The following is a 27,488-nucleotide window of genomic DNA, read 5'->3' on the forward strand; positions in this document are numbered from 1 at the left end:
AAAAGAAACAGACCAGATTTGCTGGTCTAATAGAGCCTGATGGAACCCCTGAGACTATGGCCCCTAGCTGCCCTTCAGGTCTGGAATTGAACCTACACCTGTGGCTTCCAGCCAAACAAAAGACAGGCATATGAGCTGAACATTAACTAGATACACTCCTTGGAGAGGTAAATCATGGGAGAATAGAAGGGCTGTTGTATGCACAGGGAGACAGCTCGGGAGGTGGGGTACATGGGAAGGAAGGACACAGGGAAGAGGTAACTATGGAGAGGAAGTGGGAGGGGAGCTGTTGTATTGTGGGAAATTGCAGTCAATGTCATAAGACAAAGTGTATGTGAGCTGCTGTATAGAAGTAAATTTGCTCTGTAAACTTTTGCCCAAATCATAATAAAATTTTTTAAAAAATGAGGTATTGGAGAAAATTTACATGACAAATTAGGTTTTCATTTAACTATTTCTGTGCACATTATTCAGGATCTCAGGGCTGTAAGGCTTTTGACTGCTAACCAGAAGGCTGGTGGTTCAAACCCACCAGCCACTCCTCAGAAGACTGGGCAATCTACTTCCATAGACATACCAACTCAGAAACCCAAGGAGGGTTTGCTATGAGTCGGATCTGACTCAACAGCAGTGTTTGGTTTGGTTTTTGGTTTATACATATTATTCAGTGACAGTTACACTTTTCACGATGTATCAGCATTCTCATTATTTCCTTTCTGGTTGTTCTGTTTCCACTAATCTACCTGCCTTGTTGTCCTCCCTTACCTTCTCATTTTTGGTCTAAGGTTAATGTTGACCACTAGGTCTCATTTAAATGATTGTTTACAGGAACACAATGCTCATGGTTTATACTATTTTATGTCTGCTTTGTCTTTTGGCTTATGATAGGTGACCTCCTGGAACAATTTGAGTTCCAAGTTCAAAGGGTATCCGAAAGCAGTAGCCTTGGTGGTTCCTCTAGTGTCTACTGGTCTAGTAAGTCTGGACTTTTTTTAGGAATTTGAGTTTTGTTCTACATTTTTCTCCCATTCTATCTGGGACCATTAGTTGTATCCCTGCTTGGCACAGTTGGTAGTGGTAGCTGGGCATCATCTAGTTCTTCTGGCCTCAAGGGTAGGTAAGGACATGTTTCATATAGGCCATTAATCCTATCAACTAGTTTCTTCTTTGAATCTTTGGTTTCTTTCTTCATCTTTTGTTCCAGATGTCTAGAGACCAATAATTGTATCTTAGGTGGTTGCTTGTAAGCTACTAAGACCCCAGATACTACTCAATGTAAAACTTTACCTTTATGAGCTATGTTTTGCTAACTGACCCGAGGCTATGGTGCTAAGCCCTCAAACTCCATAACCCAATCCCACGAGGTTTTTGGTTATGTCTAAGAAGTGTCCATTACTGTGGCTCTGCTAAAGGGTCAGGGAGGCAGCATCTTTTGACCTCCTCTAACTACACAAGCAGGAAACATCAAAAGAAGATGGAAAGAATATACAGAGTCACTGTACCAAAAAGAATTGGTTGATATTCATCCATTTCAGGAGGTGGCATGTGATCAAGAACCAGTGGTATTGAAAGAAGTTGAAGCTGCACTGAAGGAATTGGCAAAGAAAAAAGATCCAGGAATTGATGGAATATCCATTGAGATATTTCAACCAACACATGCCACGCTGGAGGCACTCACTTGTCTGTCTATTCCTAGAAATTTGGAAGATAGCTACCTGGCCAATTAACTGGAAAAAATCCATATTTGTACCCATTCCAAAGAAAGGTGATCCCACAGAATGTGAAAATTATCAGTCAATGTCATTTAATGTCACATGTAAGTATAATCTTGCTGAAGATAATTCAAAAAGGGTTGCAGCAGTATATTGACAGAGAACTCCCAGAAATGCAGCTAGATTCATGGACATGGAACAAGGGGTATCATTGCTGAAGTCAGATGTTATCTTGGCTGAAAGCAAAGAATACCAGAAAGATGTTTACTTGTGTTTTATTGACTGTGTAAAAGCATTTGATTGTGTGGATCATAACAAATTTTGGATAACATTGAGAAGAATGGGAATTCCTGAGCACTTGATTGTACTCATGAGGAACCTGTACATAGACTAGGAGGCTGTTGTTCAGACAGAACAAGGGGATACTGCATGGTTTAAAATCAGGAAGGAAGTGTATCAGGGTTGTATCCTTTCACCATACTTATTCAATCTGTATGCTGAACAAATCCAAGAAGCTGGAGTATATGAAGAAGAACATGGCATCAGGATTGGAAAAAGACTCATTAACAACCTGTAATACACAGACAACACAGCTTTGCTTACTGAAAGTGAGGATGACTTGAAGCACTTAATGATGAAGATTAAAAACTACAGTCTGCAGTATGGATTACATCTCAACATAAAGAAAACAAAAATCCTCACAACTGGACCAATAAGCAGCATCACAATGAATGGAGAAAAGATTGAAGTTGGTAAAGATTTCATATTACTTGATTCCACAGTCAACACCAATGGAGGCAGCAGTCAAGACATCAGATGATGTACTGCACTGGGCAAATCTGCTGCAAAAGACCTCTTTAAAGTGCTGAAGAGCTAAGGTATTTCTTCACCTAACCTAAGCCATGGTATTTTCCATTGCCTCTTATGCATGTGAGAGCTGGACATGAACAAGGAAGACCAAAGAAGAGTTGATACTTTTCAGTTGTGGTGTTGGTGAAGAATACTGCAAGTACTATGGACTGCCAAAAGAATGAACAAATCTGTCCTGGAAGAAGTAGAGCCAGAATGCTCCTTGGAAGCGAGAATGGCCAGACTTCATCTTACTTACTTTGGTCATGTTATCAGAAGGGACCATTCCCTGGAGAAGGACATCATGCTTGGTAAAGTACAGGGTCAATGAAAGAGGGGAAGGCCCTAAAAGAGATGGATTGACATAGTGGCTGCAATGACGGGCTCAGGTGTAGCAAGTATTGTGAGGCTGGCACAGGATCAGGCAGTATTTTGTGCTGTTGTACATAGCTATGGTCACTGTAAATCAGAGATGACTCAACAGCACCTAACAACAACCTAACAAACTACACAAGAGGAAGACAGAATCACCATCAGCAGCCCAAGGCCTGTTCCTGTGAAGCCAGATATGCTGCCACCCTCCATCCCTCTTACCAACATTGACACTAACTGTCCCTCCCGCAGCACCCGCCACCTCTTTTCTGGTTTGATAATTTGCTGTAGTTGACACATACAACTCACAGATTATGGGGTTTATTACGGAAGCAACAGGCTGCAATTCAAGTTTAGGAATGTGCCCAGGATACAGTTCTTCAAACGGGTCAGTCTCCCCTCTGCTGTGCTCTTAGACATGCTTCTCTGGCGTTTGGCCTCTTGGCCTGGCCTCTGCATTTGTGAGCCAGATAATCCTGCCACTCTGCCCCAGGCCTCTTGGTTACACTGTTGTCGTCTCTCAGTTGGCTGTCTCTCTCAGCCAGGCATTTCTCTCAGCCAGCAGTGAGAGTCTCCTCTGCCTCTAGGAGGACTCATTTTAAGCCTAGCAGAGTAGCAAAACTAACCAATCCCAACATCAGAGTTTTATACACCTGAGAGCAAGTGAACTTTCCCAGAAGATTACTTCATGCTTTTCCAACAGAAATACCCCCAGTGGATGACATTAAGAATCAGGAGCAGCTACTCAGTTGCTCACAGCAAATTCCACCATGGAGTTAATTTCCAGTCTCAATATAGGAAATAACTACCACCAGCTGCCCAGCCAAGCTGACACATATTTGCATGGTCCTACCCAGTAATCTCAGAAGGAAGGTTGGGCAATCTACTTCCATAGTGATACTGCCTCGGCAACCCAAGGAGGGGTCGCTATGAGTCGGGTCCAACTCGACGGCACATAACAACAACACCCAGTAATCTGGTGCAAGTTACAAAGGTTATGGCTAGAAAATTCATACCATGCAACTCACTACACCACTGCAGCCCCCTTTGTACTTTATTTGTTGTATGAATATATATGCAGCACACACAAACATGTATATACATTTACCTACAGAAATACCCAGACACACGTGCCTGTATATTCATATGTATTTACCTATACATATATAAGCATACATATCTACCTGTGTAACCACACAAATAGTTATGGTTGTTATTACTGTTGTTGCAAAATTGTATATATTGTGGCTTTTACCAAAATCATCCCTTATTCTTGTGTACTTCTTAGTGCCATCTTTTACCTTGGTGAAGTTGTGCTGACTTCACTCTTATTTGGTATTGCCTTACCCATCACCCAAACTAACAACTGTCTACTGTTTAGAAAATGATTCCCTCTCCCTTTCTCTCTATCTCTGATATCCACCAAAGAATACTGCTTTCAGTATGTGTATCTATTCTTGTCTTTTTATAGCAGTGAGATCATACGATATGTATTTTGAGAAGTCATCATTATTATTTATGGCTACATAGTATACTGTTGTATGTATGTACCACAGTTGGTTTATTCATTTTTCTGTTGATGAGCAGTTAGGTTGTTTCCATATTTTTGCTATTGTGAATAATGCTGTAGTGAACATAGATGTGCATATGTCTGTTTGTGTCAGTAGTTCTCATTCTTCAGGATATATATCTAGGAGTGGGACTATTGAATCATAGTGTATTTCTATTTCTAGCTTTTTAGGCAAGCACCATACCTTCTATAGTGGTTTAGAATTTACAGTTCCATGAGCAATAGAACAGAGTTCCAAACTACCTACAACCTTGCTAGCATTTGCTGTTTTCTGTTTTTTTGATCAGTGCCATTTTTGCAGGGGTGAGATGGTATTTCATTGTAGCTTTGACTTGCATCTCTTTGATGGTGAATGATTGTGTGAGCATCTTTTCAAGTTTGTTGACTGCTAGAATGTCCTCTTTGGTGAAGTCTTTGTTCATGTCCATTTTTTTAATTGGGTTGTTTTTTTGTTGTTGAGTTAATGATGTTTTCTATGTATTTTAGAAATTAGACTCTTACCAGATGTATCATCTCCAATGGTCTCCCCATCTTTAGATTTTCTTTTAATAAAGTTTTTTTGATGAGCATAAATACTTAATTTTTAGGAGGTCCCAGTTACCTAACTTGTCTTCTTTGCTTGTGCATTTGTAATTGTGTTTGGTAATCTGTTACTGAAAACAATTAGGTCCCATAGCTATCTTATCTTCCAGGAACTTTATAGTTTTGACTTTAATCCATTTTGAGTTAGTTTTTATATATGGTATTAAGTATGGCTCTTGTTTCATTTTTTTCTACAAATGGATATCCAGTTTTACCAGTACCATTTGTAAAAGAGGCTGCTTCTCCCCCATTGAATGAACTTGGCCTGCTTGTTGAAAATCAGCTGCCCATAGATAGATGGATTTCTTTCTTTCTTTCTTTCTTTAGTTCTTATTTATTTATTTTATAAAAAATAAATTTATTTATTTATTTCCAAGAAATAAACCAGTACCAGGCTGTAGGGAATGTGAGGTCTTCTACTTTGCTGTTCTTCTTCAATGTTACTTTGGCTATTCAGGATATTTTTCCTTCCTAGATAAACTTGGTAACATATTTTCCATTTTGGTAAAAAATGTTGCTGGGAATCTTGTCTTTCTTAATGGGAGTTGATATCTCTCACCTGCATGTCTCACCTGTGACCAAAAAAGTGCAGCTCTGCCTCACTGCTATTAACTCCACAAGATCTATATGTTTCTGGTATGGCCAGAAGCAGTGGCTGCTACTGCTTCTTAGACTCAAGAACAGAGTTAACTCCTGCCCCTTTACCTGCTCCCTGCCACTCCTTCTGGGTAAGAAGGGAAAAGTCAGGGAGGAAGATGAAAAGTAGATAAATGTCAAGAATGCAAAGCAGAACTTGCAAAGTGCCAGGAGGAGAAGACACAGAACATGCCATAGGCATAAGAAACAGTGAGCTATCTGATTTAGAAGATTAGTCAGGCTTCTGAAAAGATGTGGCATTTGAGTTGGGCCTTAAAGGGTTTGTGGAAGCACTCAAAAAGCAGAGGGTGAGGAAAGGCAGTTTAGGGAAGGGCGGCAGAAAACAAAGGTAACGAGTTGGGGCATTCTGGGGCCTGTTTGGCAAATAATGCTGGAAAAGTAGGTGGTATTAGGATTACGTAAGGTGTTATGCACTCAGGTATGGAAGTTATAATTTGGGTAGGCAGTGGAACGTATTCAAGGTTTTTGAGTAGAGAAGTGTTAGCATAGCTGTCTGAAAGTTTAGTTTATGTGTACTTTTGGGTTATTCTAAAGTAACTTTTATCCCAATGGTACTCAAATTTTGCTGTGTGTTAGAATCAACTGTGGAGCATTTTTAAAATTCTGATGCCCAAATCCCAATTAAATTAGAATTGGGGGAGGGGGGTTGGAATCCAGGTGTTGGTCTCTTTTTTTAATGATTCCTGTGTGATTTCTATGTGCAGGAGAGCTTGGAAACCATGGCTTTATCCTTTTATTTCTTCTTGTATACCTATTTCTGTTTGTTATCTAGTGCTGCTGTAACAAACAAGTCAGTGGTTTGAACAAACAGGAGTTTATTCTCTTACAATTTAGGAGGCTAGAAGCCCAAGTTCAAAGTGCCAGCTCTAGGGCCTGGGTGAAGGTCCCTCAGCCTTGGGCTTTAACTCTGTCTCTTGCTCCCAGCCCACTGAAGCTGGGGGTGACTCTTAAACTTAGGTAGCTGCTGGCTGCTGAGGCTGACAAACCCAAGGTCGACAAGTAAAATAGCACAGTCCCAAGAGTATTAAGCAACACAACAGCCCACTAGTTCAAGTCCAGAGACAGTTCCAAGATTGGCAGGCAACATGGCAGGCTATTGAATGAAGACTCGGCTACATGCAGTGTCCAAACATGCCAAAAATCTCAAGACCTTTCTCAAAGCACTTCTAATATATTGGAAGGAGAACACATCCTTAAGGTAGCTGCTCAGCTGCTTACAGTAGATTCTACCATGGAGTTGATTACCAGTCTCATCATGGGAAATAACAACATTTAGCTGCCCAGCCACTCAAAACCAGGCCCAGCCAAGTTGACAAATAATTTTCAACTACCACACCATCCCAAAGTATTTTCATTTTTTTACCCTAAGTATTTTCTTGTCACGTTATTGCCTTCAATGTGCCATTTTTTCTTGAACCTCTGTTATAGCCAGTGAGAACATAAATAGGATGAAAGCTTTGTTGCCTTTTGTTTGGATGGAGAGCAAAAATATTTGAAGTACAGAGATCCTTCACTCACCTGACAGCCTTGGCTTTCATAACTGGGATCTGCCTCAAGAAGTCTCCTGAAAGCTCAAACTGTTGGTATCAGATCTAGAGCATGGAGTTCAAGCATGTTACTTAGAGGAAGAAGCAGTGGTGGTTCAGTGGTAGAATTCTCACCTTCCACGCAGGAGACCCAGGTTTCAATCCCATCCAGTATATTTCATGCATAGCCACAACCCAGCTGTCAGTGGAGGCTTGCATGTTGCTATGATGCTGAACAGGTTTCAACAGAGCTTAAAGAGTAAGACAGACTCGGAAGAGAAGCCTGGTGATCTACTTCTGAGATTAGCCAGTGAAAACCCCATGGATCTTGACGGTCAAATCTACAACCCATCATGGGATCAGCACAGCATTTTGTTCCATTTTGCATAGGATCACCATGAGTTTGTGGCCAACTCAAGGGCAGCTAACAACGACAACAGTGCCCTCTTGTCATTACTCAGAGCCTATGTACTTTAACATCATACTCAATTTGAGCCAATTTTGTAATCTAACCTCTGAAATGACATATAGGCAGTATCACAGCAGAACAGAGAATTAGGTGGCCACTGAAGACAGGACATAGGCAACAAGAAGCAGCCTTCAGTTTGCCCAGAAGAGCAGAGAATGCCAGGTTGTCCTTGAGGATATTGCTCACTCCAGGCAGTGTGATAATTTATTTCCAGGGTCATGATCTTGGACACTAAGATAACCAAGTTTCTTTGGGTGTGTAAGAAGGAAATGGAGTTTGTAATCTACGTATATAAGATTTCTATAAAATGGCTCATTTCTAGGCCTTCGAATAAGAGAGAATATTTCAATTATCTGTAAAATTTCTGTATTTGGAAAACCTTATTGTCTGATGATGGGAGCTCTGGTGGCGTAGTGCCTAAAGCATTCGACTGATAACCAGAAGGCTGGCAGTTCAAACCCAGCCACTCCTCAAAAGGAAGACTGGGCAATCTACTTCTGTAGAGATACCAGCTTGGAAACACAAGGAGGGGTCACTTTGAGTCACATCGACTCAATGGCAGTGAGTTTGGTTTGGTTTTAGGAGCTCTGGTGGTGTAGTGCCTAAGGCATTTGACTGCTAACCAAAAGGCTGGTAGTTCAAACCCACCAGGCACTCCTCAGAGGGAAGACTGGGCAATCTACTTCCGTAGAGATGCCGCCTCAGAAACCCAAGGAGTGGTCGCTGTGAGTCAGGACTGACTTGACGGCAGTGAGTGAGTATCAGAGAAATAAAAAAATTTCCAATTCTTTGGTGCTGGAAAAGAATAAAACAGGTAGAAGTAGTGGGGTATTAGAATGAAAATTCTTAGATTCACACAAGCATCTCTGTGCTCATGTCCCCAATACTGAGTCTTATGACATTCTGCTTCAACCCACTTTCTTGCATCTCTAAGATTAGGAAAACATATCTGTGCAAGACTTGTATGCAAATGTTCACAGCAGTATTATTCATGATAGTCTGTTCCCACCCCACCCCCAGATACCCAGTGGAAACAACTGAAAAGTCTATCAAGAAGTGAATGGATAAACAAAATGTGAGGGAAAGGAATAGTACTCAATAATGAAAAGGAATGACTGCTGATACATGTAACAACATGGGTAAACCTCAAAAACATTATGCCATGTGAAAAAAGCCAGACTATATCATATGATCCATTAATATATTATTTCTAGAAAAGGCAAAAACTATAGATACAAAAAGCAGACCAGTGGTGGCTGGGGATGGGAGTGGGCATTGACCACAAATGGGAATGAGGGAACTTTTGGAGTGATGGGCATGTTCTAAAACTGAGTAGTGGTTACAAGTGGACAGTTATGTAAATTTATAGAAGCTCATGGAACTGTGCACTTAGAATAGGTGAGGTCTTGGTAGTTAAATTATACTTCAGTAAATGGGTTACATTGTCTGAGTATCTGCAAGGTATTTAGTGCTATTGGCTTTGCTGAACCCCCAAGGTAGCAGAATTATCGGATTTGGGGGATTGGATGTATATAAACAAGCCTGTTTGTGGATTGATTGAAGGAGCATCTGTGCAAAGGCCAGATTCTGTCAGGAAGAGCCCTCTGAAGCTGGAGACAGCCCTGTGTGCTAGGCTCTGATGCCCCCTAGAGACGACTGTGAAGAGATATCATTTCTCCTCTGAGAAATGAAACGGAATGACTGATTGGCTGTGTATTTGCCCATTTATTTCCCCAGTATGTGTGTACAGGGTGAAAAGAAGGAAATATCCCTTTTCACTTCATAGTCTGGAGACCTTGGGCTCAGCCTCCTTTGTTGGTGGACAGGGCTTTCCTGTTCTCCAGGACTTTGTTCCAAGGGACTCTGACACTTCAGAGAACAATTACCCCATACCTTTGTGAAGTAATTTAAAGTTCACAGTACTCTTTTATGTTATCGCATTCAAGTCTTCACACTGGTTGTGAGGCCAGAAAAACAAGAAACAGCTCCAGTTTATAGTTGAGACACTCCAGACCAGAAAAAGTCACATCAGGGCTTTGCCCAGAGTTGTTACTTAGTAAGCAGCAGAGATAAGGCCCAAACCCTGAACTCCGAGTTCCCAAATTTAATACTCCAAACCCTATATCTGGGTCTGTCTTCTAAGTACCGTTCAAATTGAGAGCAGCTATGCCTGTGTTTCTTCCCTGCCCTTTCTGCCCTTTGTTGGAACAAGTGGGGGCGCTGGTGGTATTAACAAAAAAGGAGGTGAGACAGTCATGAATGGAACAGTTAAATGTATAATATGTGGCACTTAGAATATCGATACAAATAATATACAAGCCCTTCAGAAGAGAAACAGTTGCTCCCAAAGATGGAGTTGCCTAACTCAGCCCAAGGTGTGTCCTTTGACCTGGAAGTAGTCTGTCTACAGATTGGCAGATAGGGCCTATCCAAGTACAGAAACAAAATAGCAAACAAATAATTTTAAAAAATATTCTTTGAATGTAAAGACAGTGAACTTAGAAACAATTTAGAAATATTTAGTGAGCAACTTATTTGAATATTTCTTCCAGGAAACAATGGAAATTTAAGGTTCGTGTATTTTGAAGATATGTAGCCAAATCTTTGTCTTGGGGACATATCTTCATTTTCACCTGATCATGGAAGGAATTTAGTGAGAGTCAGGCCCCAAGCTGACTTGGGTGTGAAACACAAGAGCAGTATCTACACACAGCACATGAATGGCTTGATTATTATTTTGGCGAGGGTCTTCTTTTTCATTTTCTTTAGCTTTCACACCTCCATAATGTGTGTAGGTTTTATTAATACTTGTATCCTGGCTCCCAGCCTTCTTGATGTGAAAAAAAAAAAAAAAAAAAAAAAGTTTGTGTTTACTGTGAAAAGATAATCTTGCTTTTGAAAGTGATTAATCAATACACAGCCTTTCAGTGTGCCTGCCAGTCATTTGTCACATTCCTGATTTATAGTTCAGGCTTGCTCCCATGGGGAGAGGGATGTGTTGTTCAGAAGGCATTTTCGCTGCAGGTTCATCCCCAGCTGGTGAATTTACTAAGAGGAGCCTCATTCTGGCTGGAGATGGAAGTTTGACTGGATTAATTGGTCTTTACTACTAGGCCAGAAGTTTTTTCACCACAAGGAGATTTAGTCCCATGAGGCTAACACAGGTGCCCAAGAGCAGCCAAGACACATCGAGGGTGGTATCAGCCCTGCAGATTCTCCTTCAAAGCTGAAAAGATTCTGCAGACGTGAATGTGGGCTGCTGCTTGTGTGGTTGTTAGTTGCCATAGAGTGAACTCTCGACTCCAACTCATGGCAACCCCATGTGTATGAGAGGATGAATCTATTTCCTCCTCCTCTTTCTTCAGTTCCACAACTGCACTGATACCCTTTATGTGCCAGGAACATCACCTGCCACCTGGCAGCAAAAGAGAGGAGAGCTGGATGGGTCTGCCCCAGGGACACAGATGTGACCATGCCTATCCCAATGCTTCCTCCTGGGCACATAACCTTTGTTGCCTATACCATGTCTGGATTCATGTGGGCAACATCTTAAGTTGCAAGTTCTTAACACCCTGTTCGTTTGTTGTTATTGAGTAAAGACACTTTGATTTGGAGAAGTTGTCTTTGGACTTGCTTTTTTTTTTGGTTCACTGAACCCTTTATAGGCAGGACTCTAGCACCCACTGTGCTCCACCCCACCCCTACACATGTACAGGTGAAGAACTCAGTGTCTGGGAGATATTGGGCTTCAGGCTGGTGGGGCAGATAGTGACTCAGCTCTGTGATTCATTTTGAGCATTAAGGTCATTAGGGGGCTCATATGTCAGCTGCTCCCACTCCTCTTCCTACAAGTCACTAAACTGGGCATCAGAAAGCACTAAGCCACCCTCCTATGTCTGTGCAGCTCTTCAGTGCTACTTCTGCTTCTGGATCCTGTCTCTAGCCTCTTCCTGGTCTGACAGGGAAACTCCCTTGTGACTTCCAGAAAAACATCATAGTCTGCTTGGAGTGTTCCAACTGTAACTTGCACTTCATTCTAAATGAATGCAGGCTGAGAGTTAGAGGTCTCAGCATGGAGGGTAAAGAAGATGTTCTCCAGAGAAGTATTCCAACAGACACATCCTCCAGGGCAAAGGGGCTTTGGGATGATGTTTTGCTGACTGTCCTGGCTCTGTAAAGAGGCTGGATTCCTGCACTGCACATTTGTGTGTTGAATCTATACATAAATCTTAGGAATACTTCTTAGTGCTGTGCTAACTCCTAAACACAGTTTCACGCATAAAGTATGTGAGTACACTGCAGAAAGCCATTGAAGTTGGGGAGCAGGAGGGGCAGAGGGAGGATTCGAGGTCAATGGAAGCAGAGTCTCCTGTGCAGAGAGAAGACTCAGACCACAGCCATGGTGCTGCCCACCCTGCTTCCCAGGGAGCCAGAGAGAGAGACGTACTGCTGCTATGTGCTCTCTCACTCCCCTGGGGTACCAGGGGAGCCAGGGATGCCTGCTTAGGAGCTGCCTGCTTCCATCTCTCCTCCTTTAGCAGGCCCTGGGAGTGCTGCTGCCTTGTACACTCACTAAGGGAGAAGCTGGGTTGGCCTGGTCAGCTTTGGGCCTCCAGAACTTAACAGGTACTCAGCATCCCTTAGAATCCAAACCAAACCAAATTCACTGCCATCATATTATTTCAGACTCATAGTGGCCCTCTTTGGGTTTCTGAGGCAGTATATCTTTAGAGAAGGAGATTGCCCAGTTTTCTGCAGAGTGGCTGGTGGGTTTGAACCGCCAGCCTTCTGGTTAGCAGTCAAATGCCTTAGGCACTATGCCACCAGAGCTCCTTCCCTTAGAACAATGATTCTCAACGTGGAGTCCCTGGACCAGCAGCATCAGCATCAGCATCAGCATCAGCATCAGCATCAATTGGGAACTTGCTAGAAATGCAAATTCTCGACCCAACCTAGACCTGCTGAATCAGAAACTGGGCTTTCCAGGTGATGTGATATACACTAAGTTTTGAGAACCTCTGTGTTAGACACTAAGTGGCTGTTACTTGGACAAGTGGCCCAGGGAGACTACCCATCCTGGGCTGTTTTTCACTCCCATGCCTTCTCCAGGGATTGAAGTTGGGGCTTTGCAGGGTGGGTGAGACTGGAGGAGTGAGCAGGCCCCCAGGTAGTCTGCTGTGAATCTGTCTCCCTGTCCTGTCTGCTTCCTCTTCATACCCTCCTGATTGGGCATGGATGGGATTTACTCCAGAGGATAATAGAGGCTTTCTGCAGCAAATATGTAAGCTGTTCTGGTTGGGTAGCAGAACGAATCTGTTCTCCCATGTCCTCATTTCAAGCACATTGTACATACTCTTCTCTGAGGAAAAATAACTAAAGGCATTTCTAGGGAAAGATTCTGGTAACATCCTCTGGTGTGGGAAGCATTATTTGTTGGTAACGAAGATTGTAAAATTAGTTAGTGTCCTTTCAATTTCAATATGTTGTCCTTGAATCATTTGGTTGCCATTGTTAACAGTAACTCTATATTCTTATAGAGTGTCGATGATAACTAAATATAATATTGGCGAGGAAACTGTGTTATGGAGCAGGCTTGGGTGGGCCATGAAAAAGGACAAGTATGCTGATGGTCATTTTTGTTTTTCTAGGAATTACTCCTTCTATGTCCTTGACAACCAGAACCTGCAGCAGCTGTGGGATTGGGACCACCGCAACCTGACTATCAAAGCAGGGAAAATGTACTTTGCTTTTAATCCCAAATTGTGTGTTTCCGAAATTTATCGCATGGAGGAAGTGACAGGGACTAAAGGGCGCCAGAGCAAAGGGGACATAAACACGAGGAACAACGGAGAAAGAGCCTCTTGTGAGTGGACAACGTGACAGCAGCAGACCTTCTTCCTGTCTAAAATAGCTGCCTTTACTGGGGGTGGAGGGGGGACACAAAGCCTCCTCAGCTAGCCCGCTGCTTGTGCATATGTTTCTCAAAAACCAATTGTGGGGCAGATTCATAACTTTACATTTGCAAATAGTCCTTAGCATCTGTATGAGTGTGCTAAACATTCATAAATAGGTTCTTACACAGATTTTAAAGGGGTGCTCTTACAAGATACAGATAATTATTGTCTTTTTATACACAGGACTTCTTTTAGATTGTTTTTATTTTTCTTTAATTTTATTGTGCTTTGGGTGTATAGATTATTTTTCAAATATGGGGCAGCACTCTCCTGTCCTGAGAGCAAGCTCACTGGGCCCACACTGTCCTCAAGAATGTCCATGGGGAGAGGCAGGAGGGAGCCCAGCTACCAGTACAGCCCATGCAGATCACTAGGTTTCTGTCCCTCACCCGAACACAGGAAAGATGGAGTGGGTCTGCACTCCTGAGTTGACGTTGCTTTTAAAATTTGTAAGTATAACCTAGTACTGGTTATCCAGTTTTTACTCTAAGGTCTTGTATCTGAGATATAAAAGTAACTTTCTCTCCCAACCCTGTATATAAAACTATTTTTATTTTGTTGTTGATATTTTAATTTTTGTGGCTCTTTTTGCCTGAGTAGAAAAGTAATTTTTCTCCACCACTGGCTTTTAATAATTTTAAAAAATAATCAGAAAAAATAGAGTAATTTTTATAATCAAGGGTGATTTGGACACACACATACAAATAGGAGGAGAATCTATAAAACTATTAACATTTGGCTTTAGTTTGGTTTTCTGGTGTCTAGTTTTACCTGGTAGACACCCAAGTTGCTCAGGAAGAGTTTTAGACCAAAGCTGGAGAACATCTTTACAGCCTAGACCCCCAATGCCCTTTCTCCTCCCCTCTCCCACCCACCAAAACCTCTGGCACACTCCCCATTCAAACCATGACAAAAAGTTGCTATATCAGCCTTTTTCAAAGTACTTTTCTTCTTGGAAGGAGTTCTGATAGTGCATGTTAACCAATAAGAGCGGTTCAAACCCACCAGCTGTTCCATGGGAGAAAAATAAGGCAGTTGACCTCCGTAAAGATTTACAGCCTTGCAAACCCTATGGGGAAGGTCTACTCTGTCCTGTAGGGTCGCTATGAGTTGGAATCGACTCTATGGTGGGTTTTCTTCTTAGGGAAAACCACTCTGAATACAGTAGCTGCTTATTTTCCATTTAAAGCAAAGCCATGGTTTTCTTTCAAAATAAAATTCACCAGGAGTGCTGCAACATTCTCCTGATCTCCATCACACACCTGAAAACCTAGAGAAGCCCTAAAGTCTTCTGGTTTAGGGTTGCCATTAGTCTCTCAGCCTCACCTGTATTTAGACTGGGATCAGGCAAATACAGGAGTGGAAGACAATTTGTAGAAGAGCCTGGAATCTCTGTGAGGGCAGTTCTCCTCACTAATTTTTTTCCTTGGTTCTCATTGTAGATTGAATATGGTCCAGAGAACAATAAGGCAGTGGGGGGGGGGGGTGGTCCCTGCTTGGCCTCACCTGGGAAGGCTTCCCTCCATAGAGTCTAGTCAGTGCCACAAGGGAAACTGTTCTTGTCCGTGCTGAATCCATTCCTTGTTGTATGTCAGTGCTAGCTGAAGCCTTAAAGTAGTTACCATGTCCTTCCAGTTTGCTACCTAGTTTAGATGATGGGAAGATCCCATCTATGGCATGCTTGATTATTATCTGTTCTTGGTAAATATTTCCCAAGAGTAGACAGCTCCATAACTCCAAGATTGGTGCCACTATAAGAAGATTCGGCCCAGCTTAAAGGCTTCCTCTTACCATACAGAGGCTCCCTTGGGTAACCAGCATCTTAGTGACCAGGGAGAAAGATAAGGCCACCTTGTCCACTGAAGTGGGTCTTCACTTTCAGGTTAGGAAAAACACTCAGCAACAGGTCCATTGCCAATTCCCTGGGCAAGAAGCCAGTGCATTTTGATGACACTAAACCAATGTAGGAGTCCTTGGGTGGTACATGTGGTTAATGAGCTCAGTCCACTTCCAAAACATTAGCCATTGAAAACCATATGGAGCACAATTCTACTCTGACACTCAGGGGTCTCCATGAGTCAGTCTTCTTGAGGATAACTTTTTTGTTTTTTGAAGAACATAATGAATGCCTTGAAGCTATCTGCATAATAAAACTTATGGGTTCTTATAGAAATCAGAAAATCACTTTGGAACTCTAGAAAGTGACTTAGGGGGTACACTTGGAGAACAGGGAAATGGAACAGGTGAATTTTCTGAGGGAAAAGAAGGAAAATTACCTTGTCCTTGATGGAGGTACCTCTTTGTCCCAGGTGAAAGTGATGTGCTGCATTTCACCTCCACCACCACATGGAAGAATCGGATTATAATCACCTGGCACCGCTACCGGCCTCCTGACTACAGGGATCTCATCAGCTTCACTGTGTACTACAAGGAAGCGTGAGTTTCTCTGTTTGGTGACATCATTCTATTGATATGGCTGAGAGTGAGTAAAGTCACTCCTCTGATTTTCCTTTACATTAGCTGAATGGAGGAGGCGGGGAGTCAGCTGTCTCAGAGAGAACAGTGCTAAGTGTCCTCACTTCACCCTCTAGTGTCTTGCCAGTTGTCCTATGACTGTCGTCATAGCCAGTGACCACCACAAGTGGGAAAGTGTTAGCTTGAGGCCTTTCATTCTTTGGCAGATAATTAGAGATGTTTGAATAATAAAACACAGGGAAAAGGCTTGCTTTCTGGAGAATTGGTCAGTCCAAACTTTCATAACTGTGGTGGAGGAAATGTTGTTACAACCTTCATGCCTTCCATTACTACTCCAGGAACCCCTTGCAAAATGCATGACTTCCTGAGTAATCCCTAGGTTGCTCCATCATCTTATTTCTGTTGCTCTATCAGGGGAGTCCTCCAGACAAAGAAGAATGGAGACCAACTGACCTTGGTGCCTGGGACCTTCCATGACTTCTCCCAAAGACTCCTGGGAGGCTCTTCTCCTGCCATAATATCATATCCACCTGCCAAAACATACTGCAGCTCCTTTTAGTCTCCTTCTACTTTCTTTACTCCCAGTATCCAGGTGGTTTCCCCAGTCTACTTAGTCTTCCCCTTACTCAGGTCCTATTTTAGTGCTGTAGGTCTTTTCCTTAGTTTCTTGACTTTTTGCAGATTAGGAACAGGACTCACCAATGGTAGCAACTTGTACCCTATCCCTCTGTTGGAGCTAAGGCCCTGAAGAGGGTCATAACCAATGAGAAGAATGGGACTCAGGATTACTAGGCATTCAGCCTTCATATATCGGGGACCCACTCATGGTCTCCCATCATGGTAGAAGCAAAGTTTTCTGTTTTGGGAGTCCATGGCCTCTGGCATTTCAGCCCTTTCATCTGATAAATGTGGAATCCCTACCCAACCATGCATGGGTACAAAAACACTATTTTCTCTTGGGTAGTCTTACCAGTGCTTTGGCAGTGTTGGCCAGTAATTTTACTAAGGAGTTGATGATAGTTTCTGAGACAATCTGGAAATGAAATATTTCAGTATTATATGATACTTAAGCATCAGAATTATTTGTGAAAAAATTACTCATTAGAATCTCATTCCATTTTTCTGTAGGAAAGTTATTTTTCTCCAAAAGTTATCCTTTTTCAATATATGATGTTTTCATTGACCATGCTTGTTTTTAAAATACCACAATGGGAAGAGAAGAAAATATATGTATATTATTAAAGGACATTATCAACCCTAGTAACTCTAGAATTTGCTTTTCCTGAGGCAGTGTATTCAATTCTATAGTACATCACTGGTGAAACTGGAGTGGAGTTGCTCAATTTTATACTTCTGTAAAAATCTATTTGATTATTTGCTTTATATAGAATTCCCACTATAAACAGTGTGACACACTAGTCCACTGGGGAAGGTTTTTGAGAGCTCTGACGTCAGCACCTTGGAACATTCTCTGACTTTTATTGACTATCTTTCAGCCCCTTTAAAAATGTGACAGAGTATGATGGGCAGGACGCCTGTGGCTCCAACAGCTGGAACATGGTGGATGTGGACCTCCCTACGAACAAGGATGGGGAGCCAGGCATTTTACTGCATGGACTGAAGCCCTGGACTCAGTATGCTGTTTACGTCAAGGCAGTGACTCTTACCATGGTGGAGAATGACCACATCCGTGGGGCCAAGAGTGAAATCTTATACATTCGCACCAATGCATCAGGTATCCAGGCACTGGACTACCACCTATCTCCCATCCTGTAGTTGTTCTTTAGCTCACTTACTTTCTTATTGTAGGATGTAGTTTAAGACTAGTAATAAAATCTCTGTCTCTCTATCAAAATGTCCTGGGCCATTTTGTCTTTTATATATTTGTCTTGTCAGTATGCAATGTTGTTGTCATTGTAGGCTGCCACTTAATTTGTTGTTGTTGTTGTTGTTATGTGCCATCGAGTCAGACCAGGCTCACAGTGACCCCCTCCTTGGATTTCTGAGGTAGTATCACTATGGAAGTGGATTGCCCAACCTTCCTTCCGAGGAGTGGCTGATGGGTTTGAACCTCCAGCCTTCTGGTTAGCAGTCAAGTGCCTTATGCACTGTGCTACTTAATATGTTGTTGTTGTTACGTGCCGTCGAGTCGACCCCAACTCATAGTGACCCCTCCTTGGGTTTCCAAGGCAGTATCACTACGGAAGTAGGATTGCCCAACCTTCCTTCCGAGGAGTGGCTGGTGGGTTTGAACCGCCAGCCTTCTGGTTAGCAGTCAAGTGCCTTAGGCACTATGCTACCAGAGCTCCTATGCTACTTAATATAGTCATTCCAAATCATGGTGACTGTTCTGGTTATCTAGTGCTGCTCTGACAAGAATATACCACAAATGGGATGGCCTTAACAAACGAGTTTATTCTTACAATTTGGAGGCTTTAAGTCCAAGTTCAAAGTGCCAGGCTCTAGGGGCTGGGTGAAAGCCCCTCAACCTGGGGGTCCAGCTCTGCCTCCTGCTCCCGACTCACTGGAGCTAGAGGCATTTCTTCACTCAGACAGCTGCTGGCTGCTGAGACTGAGAAGCCCCAAGGTTACAAATAAAAAGGCACAGTCCTGATGTTACCAAACCACATGGCAGGCCATTAACTTAAGTCCATTATAAGTCCCAAAGTCGGCAGAGCACAGAAGGCTGCTGAGCAGTGACATAGCTACACGCAGGGCCCATGCGTGCCATAGGCTAGAGACCATTCCCAAGGCTTCTCCTTAAATAAGCAGATCACATCCCAAAGGCAGCTACTCAGCTGCTTGTGGTAGATCCCACCCTGGAGCTGGTTGCCAGTCTCATCATGGGGAATAATTACCACCAGCTGCCCAGCCACTCATCCAGGCCCAGCCAAGTTGACACACAAACATAACTACCACAATTCCACCCCTTGTCAACTTGGCACCTGTACAGATCTTCAATGGATGGTATCTGTACAGGTCTTCTCCACTGGCTGGCTCCAGTCCCCTAGTTCCTGAGTGGTGACCTCACCCCCTTGGCCTGGCAGGCCCACCCCCTCATCTTTGGGTAGCAGCTATGGCTCCATTCCACTGGCTCACATGAATGAGCAGCCCCACACTCCAGAACCAAGTTGGTTAAAGTCTAGCTCTTTGAAACCTAGGGGGCTGTGGTGGTTCCATCCCCAAAGGCCATGGTCCTACCCTTAAGGCTGAGGCAGCTCTGCTCCCATTTCCTTGGTCTCTCTGCTTCTGCCGTTTAATGCCCGAGGGCAACCCACTCTGCTGGAAATCTTTCTGCATAAAGGACATGTAGGTTTCTTGTTCTGTGGGTCGGCCAACCTGCTACTTCATTTTATGCTGGTCTTCTCTACCAGTTAATGCCTGAAGGCAACCCACTCCGTCAGTAAGCTGCCTAACCAAAGGCATCAAGCTTTCTCCTCCTTTGGCTGGTAAGACTGTCACTGTCTCATGCTGGTTCTCTTGACTCTGCTACTGCTGTCTCTCATGCTGGTCTCTGGGCTCTGCTCCTGCTGTCTGTCATGCTGGTCTCTTGCTCTGCTCCTGCCATCTGTCATGCCGTATGCTGGGGTCTTGGATCAAGGATGCACTCCACTCCTATTTTCCACATTTTAGGTGTCTGTCAGAGCAGCACCTTACTCTCTCAGTACCAAATTCTGTTCTGGTTACCTAGTGCTGCTCTGACAAGAATATACCACAAATGGGATGGCCTTAACAAACGAGTTTATTCTTACAATTTGGAGGCTTTAAGTCCAAGTTCAAAGTGCCAGGCTCTAGGGGCTGGGTGAAAGCCCTTCAATCTTGGGGTCCAGCTCTGCCTCCTGCTCCTAGCCCACTGGAGCTAGAGGCATTTCTTCACTCAGACAGCTGCTGGCTGCTGAGGCTGAGAAGTAATCCTTCCCAGCCATTTAATGTAGCAAGTTTGGAAAAAATTGTAATCTCTCTTTTTTTATGGCAAGTTCTTAAAAACCTTCTCCTTTCCCCTAGATGGAAAACCAAGAACTGTATAAATTGAGTCAATTCACTACATTGTTCAGCTCCTGTTCTTTCAAGTAGTAAGAACAGATAATAACCAATAGAACTGCTTTTTTATGACACCCGTCACTGAAATATATAGGGATAAACCATTCGTTTTCAATTCAGTTTTGGAAACCTTAATGTAGCCAACACTAGTGGTTGTGTTTACTCTGAAAAAGCTAGTATTAGTCATATTCATCTCCCAAAGTATCATCTTTAAAAGTATTTAGAACTTTGTGTGTATTATATACTTTTAAAGCACCCTTAAGCTGTTCACCCTTTTCAAGTTTCAAAACCATGTTGAATGAAAATGTTGCTTAAGTTAAGATTTCTTTTATGGATTGGAAAAATCAAAATCAGTGCGAATCCAAAGAGTAAGTTTTCTGTTGTACTGGGATGCATTTGGAAGGAGCTCTGGTGGTGCAGTGCATAAGGCATTTGGCTGCTAACCAGAACGTTAGATGTTCAAACCCACCAGCTGCTCCATCAGAGGCAGATGAGGCAATCTACTTTTGTAAAGATTTACAGCCTTGGAAACCCAACAGGGGTCGTTATGAGTCAGAATTGACTTGATGGCAATGGGCTTGGCTTGGGGATGCGTCTGGCATTCCTGGGTCATGCAAATGGTTAATGTGCTCCATTACCAACAGAAAGTTTGAAGTTTGAGTCTACCCAGAGATGCCTTGCAAGAATTGACTGGCAAGATACTTCTGAAAAAAATCAAGCATTGAAAACTCAGTGGAGCACACAGTTCTACAGGGACACACATGGGGTTACTTTAAGTCGAAGTCAACTTGATAGCATTTGCTCTTTACACACACTTCAGCTCTGGGGATGGGTTTGGGGCAGTAGTAAATCAAGCTGCACACAATTACAATGTTCCGCCTATAAATCAGTATTCCTTTTGCTGGAAATAGAGTCTGTTGCTTGAAATCAGGGCTTATGCATTGTTTGAGTTTTTATACTGCTTTTCATTGCCATGTCTTAATCATTCTATTCAAGCATGACTATAGAATTGGTGGATTTCCACACCCTTTGCATAGTTTTCTCCTTTCTTTTCCCCTTGCATACACATATTGTTTCTTCTGCTCCTTTTATATGCATCCCCTTTTCCTTTTGACTTCTTGCCATTCTTATCAGAGATTCAAAACTCAGATGAAGTGCAAACCAGTCAATTTTACTATTTGTTAAAACTGCTGAAATTAAACCTTTTGGAAAATGACAGTTGTAATAATAATAAAAATGAGATGTTTGAGTTAGCTGTAGGTTTTAAGTCATCTATCCTAACCCTGGTTGTGCCTCGACAATTCTTTTGTATTTGCAACTCTGAAATGGTTATTTTTCCAAGGATTCCCTGAGAATTAAATATTATAAAGAAGAATATTAGCATTTAAATTAGTACTATGTCAAAGCAAAGTTCAGTTTTCATTTTGTGTTTTCATGTTCTTGGCTATCTTCTTATCTAGGTCAAACCTGAGGCTTCTTGTTGGTTTGCATTAAGTGTCACTAGAAAACCATAGGGTCTTCACTTCATAAAATTTTTTTTTTAATCAACAAAACTTCACTTTTCTCCTATAATACTAATGGCAATTTATTTCTCAGTCCACAAATAACGGCTAAGAAAGAAAATTATCGTGATGTGGAACTACCTCAATCTGTGCACACGTATATACCCCAAACACCATCCACAGTACACACCCACCTACACACCAAAGTCATATTACACACATACCACACACCCACACCCCATACATCCACATGACACACACTGCACACAAACACACCATGCAAATACACACACACATCACCCATACATACCACACAGAAACACATTATACACCACACACACACACACACACACATTTTGCAAATTTACATGACCAAGCTTTCTACTTTTTACCTAACAAATTAATGCTATGGACTTTGAGAATGAATACTTCAATTTTGCTATATGGGATTTTATTCATTTAGGTCAGATGTGGCTTATAGTGCCAGCTGGCTATTGAGATGTGTGTCAAGTGATCTGAGGGTTAACAAGCCAGGCTGACAGCCTGGATTTTAAATTCATTCCTTTTCTAAAACAAACTTCGCTCCTCTTTTCAGTTCCTTCCATTCCCCTGGATGTTCTTTCAGCATCAAACTCCTCTTCTCAGTTGATTGTGAAGTGGAACCCTCCCTCTCTGCCAAATGGTAACCTGAGCTACTACATTGTGAGGTGGCAGCGGCAGCCCCAGGACAGTTATCTTTACCGGCATAATTATTGCTCCAAAGGTAAGGATGCCCATTCTCGTTGTTTGAAAATTTCAAAGCTCTGGTGTTAAGAATGTCAGGTTACCACTTAAACCCTTAGTTGAGAACCAGCTCAGTTCTCCAATAAAGGTGCTGAGATCTGTTACTTCTCCTCATAAGCACATATGACTTGGCTTTCATCTCCACTCTTGTTTTGCCTTCTTTTTTTCCGAGAAGACAAAATCCCCATCAGGAAGTATGCTGATGGCACCATTGATGTTGAGGAGGTGACAGAAAATCCCAAGACAGAGGTGTGTGGTGGAGAGAAAGGGCCTTGCTGTGCCTGCCCCAAAACTGAAGCGGAGAAACAGGCCGAGAAAGAGGAGGCCGAGTACCGGAAAGTCTTTGAGAATTTCCTGCACAATTCCATCTTTGTGCCCAGGTGCGATTATCCTTTGAGAAAGCATGTAGACGAGTGCTTACCCAGAAGGTTCCATTGCTGTCCCCCCTGCCCCCTGGTAAGGTGTAGGTGAATAGTTAGACAAGTGAGCTACAGAATATCATGTGGATTTGGTCAAGTGGAGTTACTGTGAAAGCCAATTAGCCCTGAAGAAAAGGGCGTAAAGGCTCTATTATTGAGGTCACTAGCATGAGAGGTATTGCTGCCTACAAATGCCCAGCTACTCGCCATTATAGAGGCAGGAAAACAGAGGTAGGGAGCCCAACTTACTTGCCTGTGCTCATGGAAGCCAGTGAGTGGAAGAGCAGAGATCTGAGCCCATCTCACCCCTTTCTGCTTCTCCCTGCCACCTCATCTTGGCAAAAAAGGGGTAATGGAAGAATGAAAAAAAAAAATGAGGATAAGTGTTGAAAAGGTCATGTTCATCTTGGGGAGCAGGTAGAAGGCAGCCTGTCAAAGCAAAGCAGTCCCTTCCTCCAGGTACCCTTATCAGCTAGGCTTTCCAGTCTCAATGTCTGCCACCTGGGGAGGGGGGGAGTGGCTCACAGAGCATCCCAGCTCTGTGTGACAAAGCAGATGGTGAATGGAGTGACCACCCATGGCTCCCTTTTCTTCCTGAAAGATCATAATCCAGAGATTGGAAACAACCTCATGCCTCCAACATAGACAGAGGAACTCAATTCAAAGCCAGTATTGTATCTGTGAGCTCCCGGTTCTTCCACCCTCAAATGTCTGCATAGCCAGTGGCTTCCAGCACATTGCCACCTGGCCATGTTCTCTTCCACTGTGATCACTCTTCCTCCTAACTGCCGCTTGTCCTGAGAGGGCCCAAGAAGACTGTACCAGTAACAACCAATTGCCATCAAGTGTATTCTGCTTATGGCAATCCCATGTGTGTTAGAGTATAACTGTACTCCATAGTGCTTTCAGTGGCTGATTTTTCAGTAGTAGATTGCCAGACCTTTCTTTCAAGGCATCTCTGGGTAGAGTAAAATTTCCAGCCTTTTGGTTAGCAGTTAAGCACTTAACCCTTTGCCCCACCTGGGGACTCTATACAAGCCTGTAAACAAAAAAAAAAAAAAACTAAACCCACTGCTATCAAGTCAATTCCAACTCATAGGCACCCTACAGGACATAAGAGAACTGCCCCAAAGGGTTTCTAAAGCTATAAATCTTTGTGGAAGAAGACTGCCTCTTCTTTTTCCTGCCAAGTGGCTGATGGGTTTGAACCACCAACCTTTTGGTTAGCAGCTGTATGCTTTTAACTGCTGTGCCACCAGAGATCCTTCTACAAGCCTGTGGTGACCATTTATTCTGTACTTCACCTTTAAAGGCTTTCTTAAGTTATAATAACAAATGGTTTTTTAATGTTCTTGGTTTGATTTTTTTTGGGGGGCGGGGATCAGTTGACCTTTCTGATTTTTGCATAATGGTTAAAGATAGCAGTCTTTGAAAAGTCAGTAAAATAAGAAATAAAGACACTTTAGAATAGGAAGTACTTCCTTTTTCAGAATTAATCTTTTTCATTGTGGGGTGGCTTTCTTCCCCTTGTTTCCTCTCTAGCAGTTAAAACCAGTAGGACTTTGAGGGCAGAGCTCACTGTGGGGCCACCTGACCCACCCCACTGGGTTCATCAGGATTTAATGCCTGTGTCTCCAGTCTGTGAATAGTTTAAGGTCCAGTGTGTGACACAGTTTGCACTTGACTACTAACCTAAAGGTGGGAGGTTCAAGTCTATCCAGTAATGTGATGGAAGAAAGGCCTGCTGATCTGCTTAATTTCAGATTACAATTAAAAACCAAAATCCTATGGAGCAGTTCTACTCTATAATACATAGGGTCACCATGAGTCAGAATCACCTCAACAGCAACGGGTTTGTTTTTGGGAATTAGAGTTTAAATTTTAGCCCAAGCATTCTGGATTTTATGTGTGAGTCCTAGAATTAGAAAGTTCTAGAACTGGAAAAGGATGCAAAGATGTTTGAAAACTGGTATTCAGAAAGGTGTGGTGACCTTTCCAAGACCTTAATTAATTCATAGTCACTGTGGGTCTTGGCTCTAAATTCCTACACACCAAGGCTCTTTCCCCTTCATTACATTGCTCTTTAGCACAATCTACTCCCTCCGGGCCAGCAGAAAGCTCAACTGGGGACAGCCTGTTGCTACTGTGGAAGGATGAGGTTAGAATGTCCCAAACAGGCTGGGCAGAAATCAGCTGCTTATCCTTCATCAAAAACTGTTTGGTTATCTTAATGTCTTACCCCACCGACCTGCCAGAAGTTCAGGGTATGAGTGCTCACAGTCAGAGGAGTTAGAAAGGTTATTTTTCAGTTTATAGTGACAAGATAGTACCTTTTTTCTCATCAGATGTGGAGCATAAGACCAAGCAATATGGAGGCAAAGTTGTAGGGGACATGTGATTTATGCACTCTGTTAGTGCAGTTGGGTTCAGAATACATTTCCTCTGTGCCATCTTACCCCTGAGGAAAGTTTTCATCCATCCTTGCTGTCCTGACTTCCAATCTCCCAAGACATGTTCTTAAGGTCCCTGGGGTGGTGCAAATGGTTTATTAACCTGAAGATTGGCAGTTCAAAGACTACAAAAGACTTGGTGATTTGTTTCCATAAAGATCGCAGCCAAAGAAGCTCTGTGGAACAGTTCTACTGTAACACATGGGGTCACCATGAGTCGGCATCAGTGCAATGGCAATGGGTTTGGATTTTTATTAAATTTTTTTTAAGACAACTTAAGCTTGCTATTATTTCTTTTCATTTGATATATATAAATACCATATTTTGCCCCATGGTCAGAGGCCACAATTTTGTAACTTAATGTTTGTGTTATTTTTATGCCTCCTACAGAGGGGAACTGTAAATTATTTACTGCTGACTGACAGAAACAGTAAAGACAGACATGGGAGGAGGGCAGGGAGAACAAATCAGGGTACTTGTTTTTCCCTTGCAGTCTGAAGTCTATGCAAGTTCTGGCAAAGTCTAGGAAAAAGTGGTGTACAGATGACAGAATGACTGAGTTACAATGGAGGGCTTTCTGTCTCAGCAGAATTGTCCAGAAATTATTTTAATTTCTTGCAATCATTCCAAGAACAATTTATATTGAAGCTAGAACCCGTTAAGTTAGATTGGTATATTATCCATTGTGTGGTATATCCACTCTGTTTTGAAATAGAATGAAAGCAAGAGTTTGAAAAATTGCTTTGTGAAGTTGATTTTTGGTGGTGAATGCCTTCCATTTACTGTTACCTTTAATTTTTAAATCACATAGGTTGGTTTAAGTAGCTGAAACATTGGCAGATGTTTTCTGTGAGAGCTTTTCTGATAGCAGTGGATGGTACCATGCGTGGACCTAGGAGTAGTCGGTTGTAATATTTACTGTTCACCACCCTATTCGGAAATGTAGCTGTTGACAAAAAAAAATAAAATAAAATATTTTAAGGCCATTCTATTTACCCCGGACTTTGTCTTCATGATTGATGTTCTGTGTTGCCTCCTTTTCCTAATCCTTAACTTGATGTCAACAAGTTAACAGCTATGCAATCCCCAGAAGTGTGATGTTTATAAATAAATAAGTAAACAATTGAGTGGACTTAATTGTGTCATCCCAGTTAAATGAGGGAGAGATTTTCACACAGTATTATTTTGCAGGTGATTAACCCTAAGCAACTTCTTACTTACAGATGCAAGTGGGTATATGTGTTGTGTTGATTTGAAGGGGAGACAGGAAATTACTTAGGGTGTGTGTCAGGAAAAGGGGTCTGTAGCAATAAATGGGGTTTCTTGAGTTCTTCCCTTCCAGGAAGGTTGGCTGGCTTGCAGGGTATAAGGATGGGTAGATTATTAGCCTCATTTCCAACCCCTTTCCCCCTTCCCAAAATTTTGAAAACAAATGTACTTAGCCCATGAACACATGCCTTGACCTTGAGATTTTCTGCCCATTGGAGTGGTCGTATCTGTATTGGGACATCACCCTGCCTGGTTTATGTTGTTGGTGGAGGCCCAGTATGTCACTGCACAGAATCAGTGACAGTGTTTTTGTAGGGAATGCATAGGCCAAACAGACTAGGGAGGTACTTTCCCCAGACACTGGCTTCTCCTTTCCAGGATTTTCCCTTCTAGACAAACAAGGACCAGTAAAAAACCTGGTGGTAGTTAGCTGCCACCTTTTCTCTCTGTTACTCTTCTTTAAGTCACAGAAAAGGCCAAAGAGATAGAAGTACTTAAGAGCCCAGTTTCTCTTTTTCTTGCAGACCTGAAAGGAAGAGGAGGGATGTCATGCAAATTGCCAATACCACCATGTCCAGCCGAAGCAGGAACACCACAATGGCAGATACTTACAATGTCACAGACCCAGAAGAGCTCGAGACAGAGTTCCCCTTCTTTGAGAGCAGAGTGGATAACAAGGAGAGAACTGTCATTTCAAACCTCCGGCCTTTCACTTTGTACCGCATTGATATTCACAGTTGCAATCACGAGGCTGAAAAGCTGGGCTGCAGTGCCTCCAACTTTGTCTTTGCAAGGACCATGCCAGCAGGTAAGGTGTGATCCAGCACACCCTGCTCCTGACTCACTCACAGTGAGAAG

General features: G+C 42.6%; 1 protein-coding gene across 1 annotated transcript in view; it reads left to right on the forward strand.

Moving 5' to 3' along the window:
* IGF1R (insulin like growth factor 1 receptor) overlaps positions 1-27,488 on the forward strand; it is a 455,909-nt gene that overhangs the window by 380,267 nt on the left and 48,154 nt on the right. The window contains exons 6-11 of the mRNA XM_007959953.1: positions 13,386-13,600; positions 16,001-16,127; positions 17,663-17,901; positions 22,305-22,472; positions 22,668-22,872; positions 27,155-27,438. Coding sequence (XP_007958144.1) covers positions 13,386-13,600; positions 16,001-16,127; positions 17,663-17,901; positions 22,305-22,472; positions 22,668-22,872; positions 27,155-27,438 — 1,238 coding nt within the window. The remainder of the gene's footprint in view (positions 1-13,385; positions 13,601-16,000; positions 16,128-17,662; positions 17,902-22,304; positions 22,473-22,667; positions 22,873-27,154; positions 27,439-27,488) is intronic.

This window comes from Orycteropus afer, unplaced genomic scaffold (genome assembly GCF_000298275.1).
Source record: "Orycteropus afer afer isolate SDZICR_OR568_19922 unplaced genomic scaffold, OryAfe1.0 scaffold00019, whole genome shotgun sequence".
In the NCBI taxonomy this organism is placed as follows: domain Eukaryota; kingdom Metazoa; phylum Chordata; class Mammalia; order Tubulidentata; family Orycteropodidae; genus Orycteropus; species Orycteropus afer.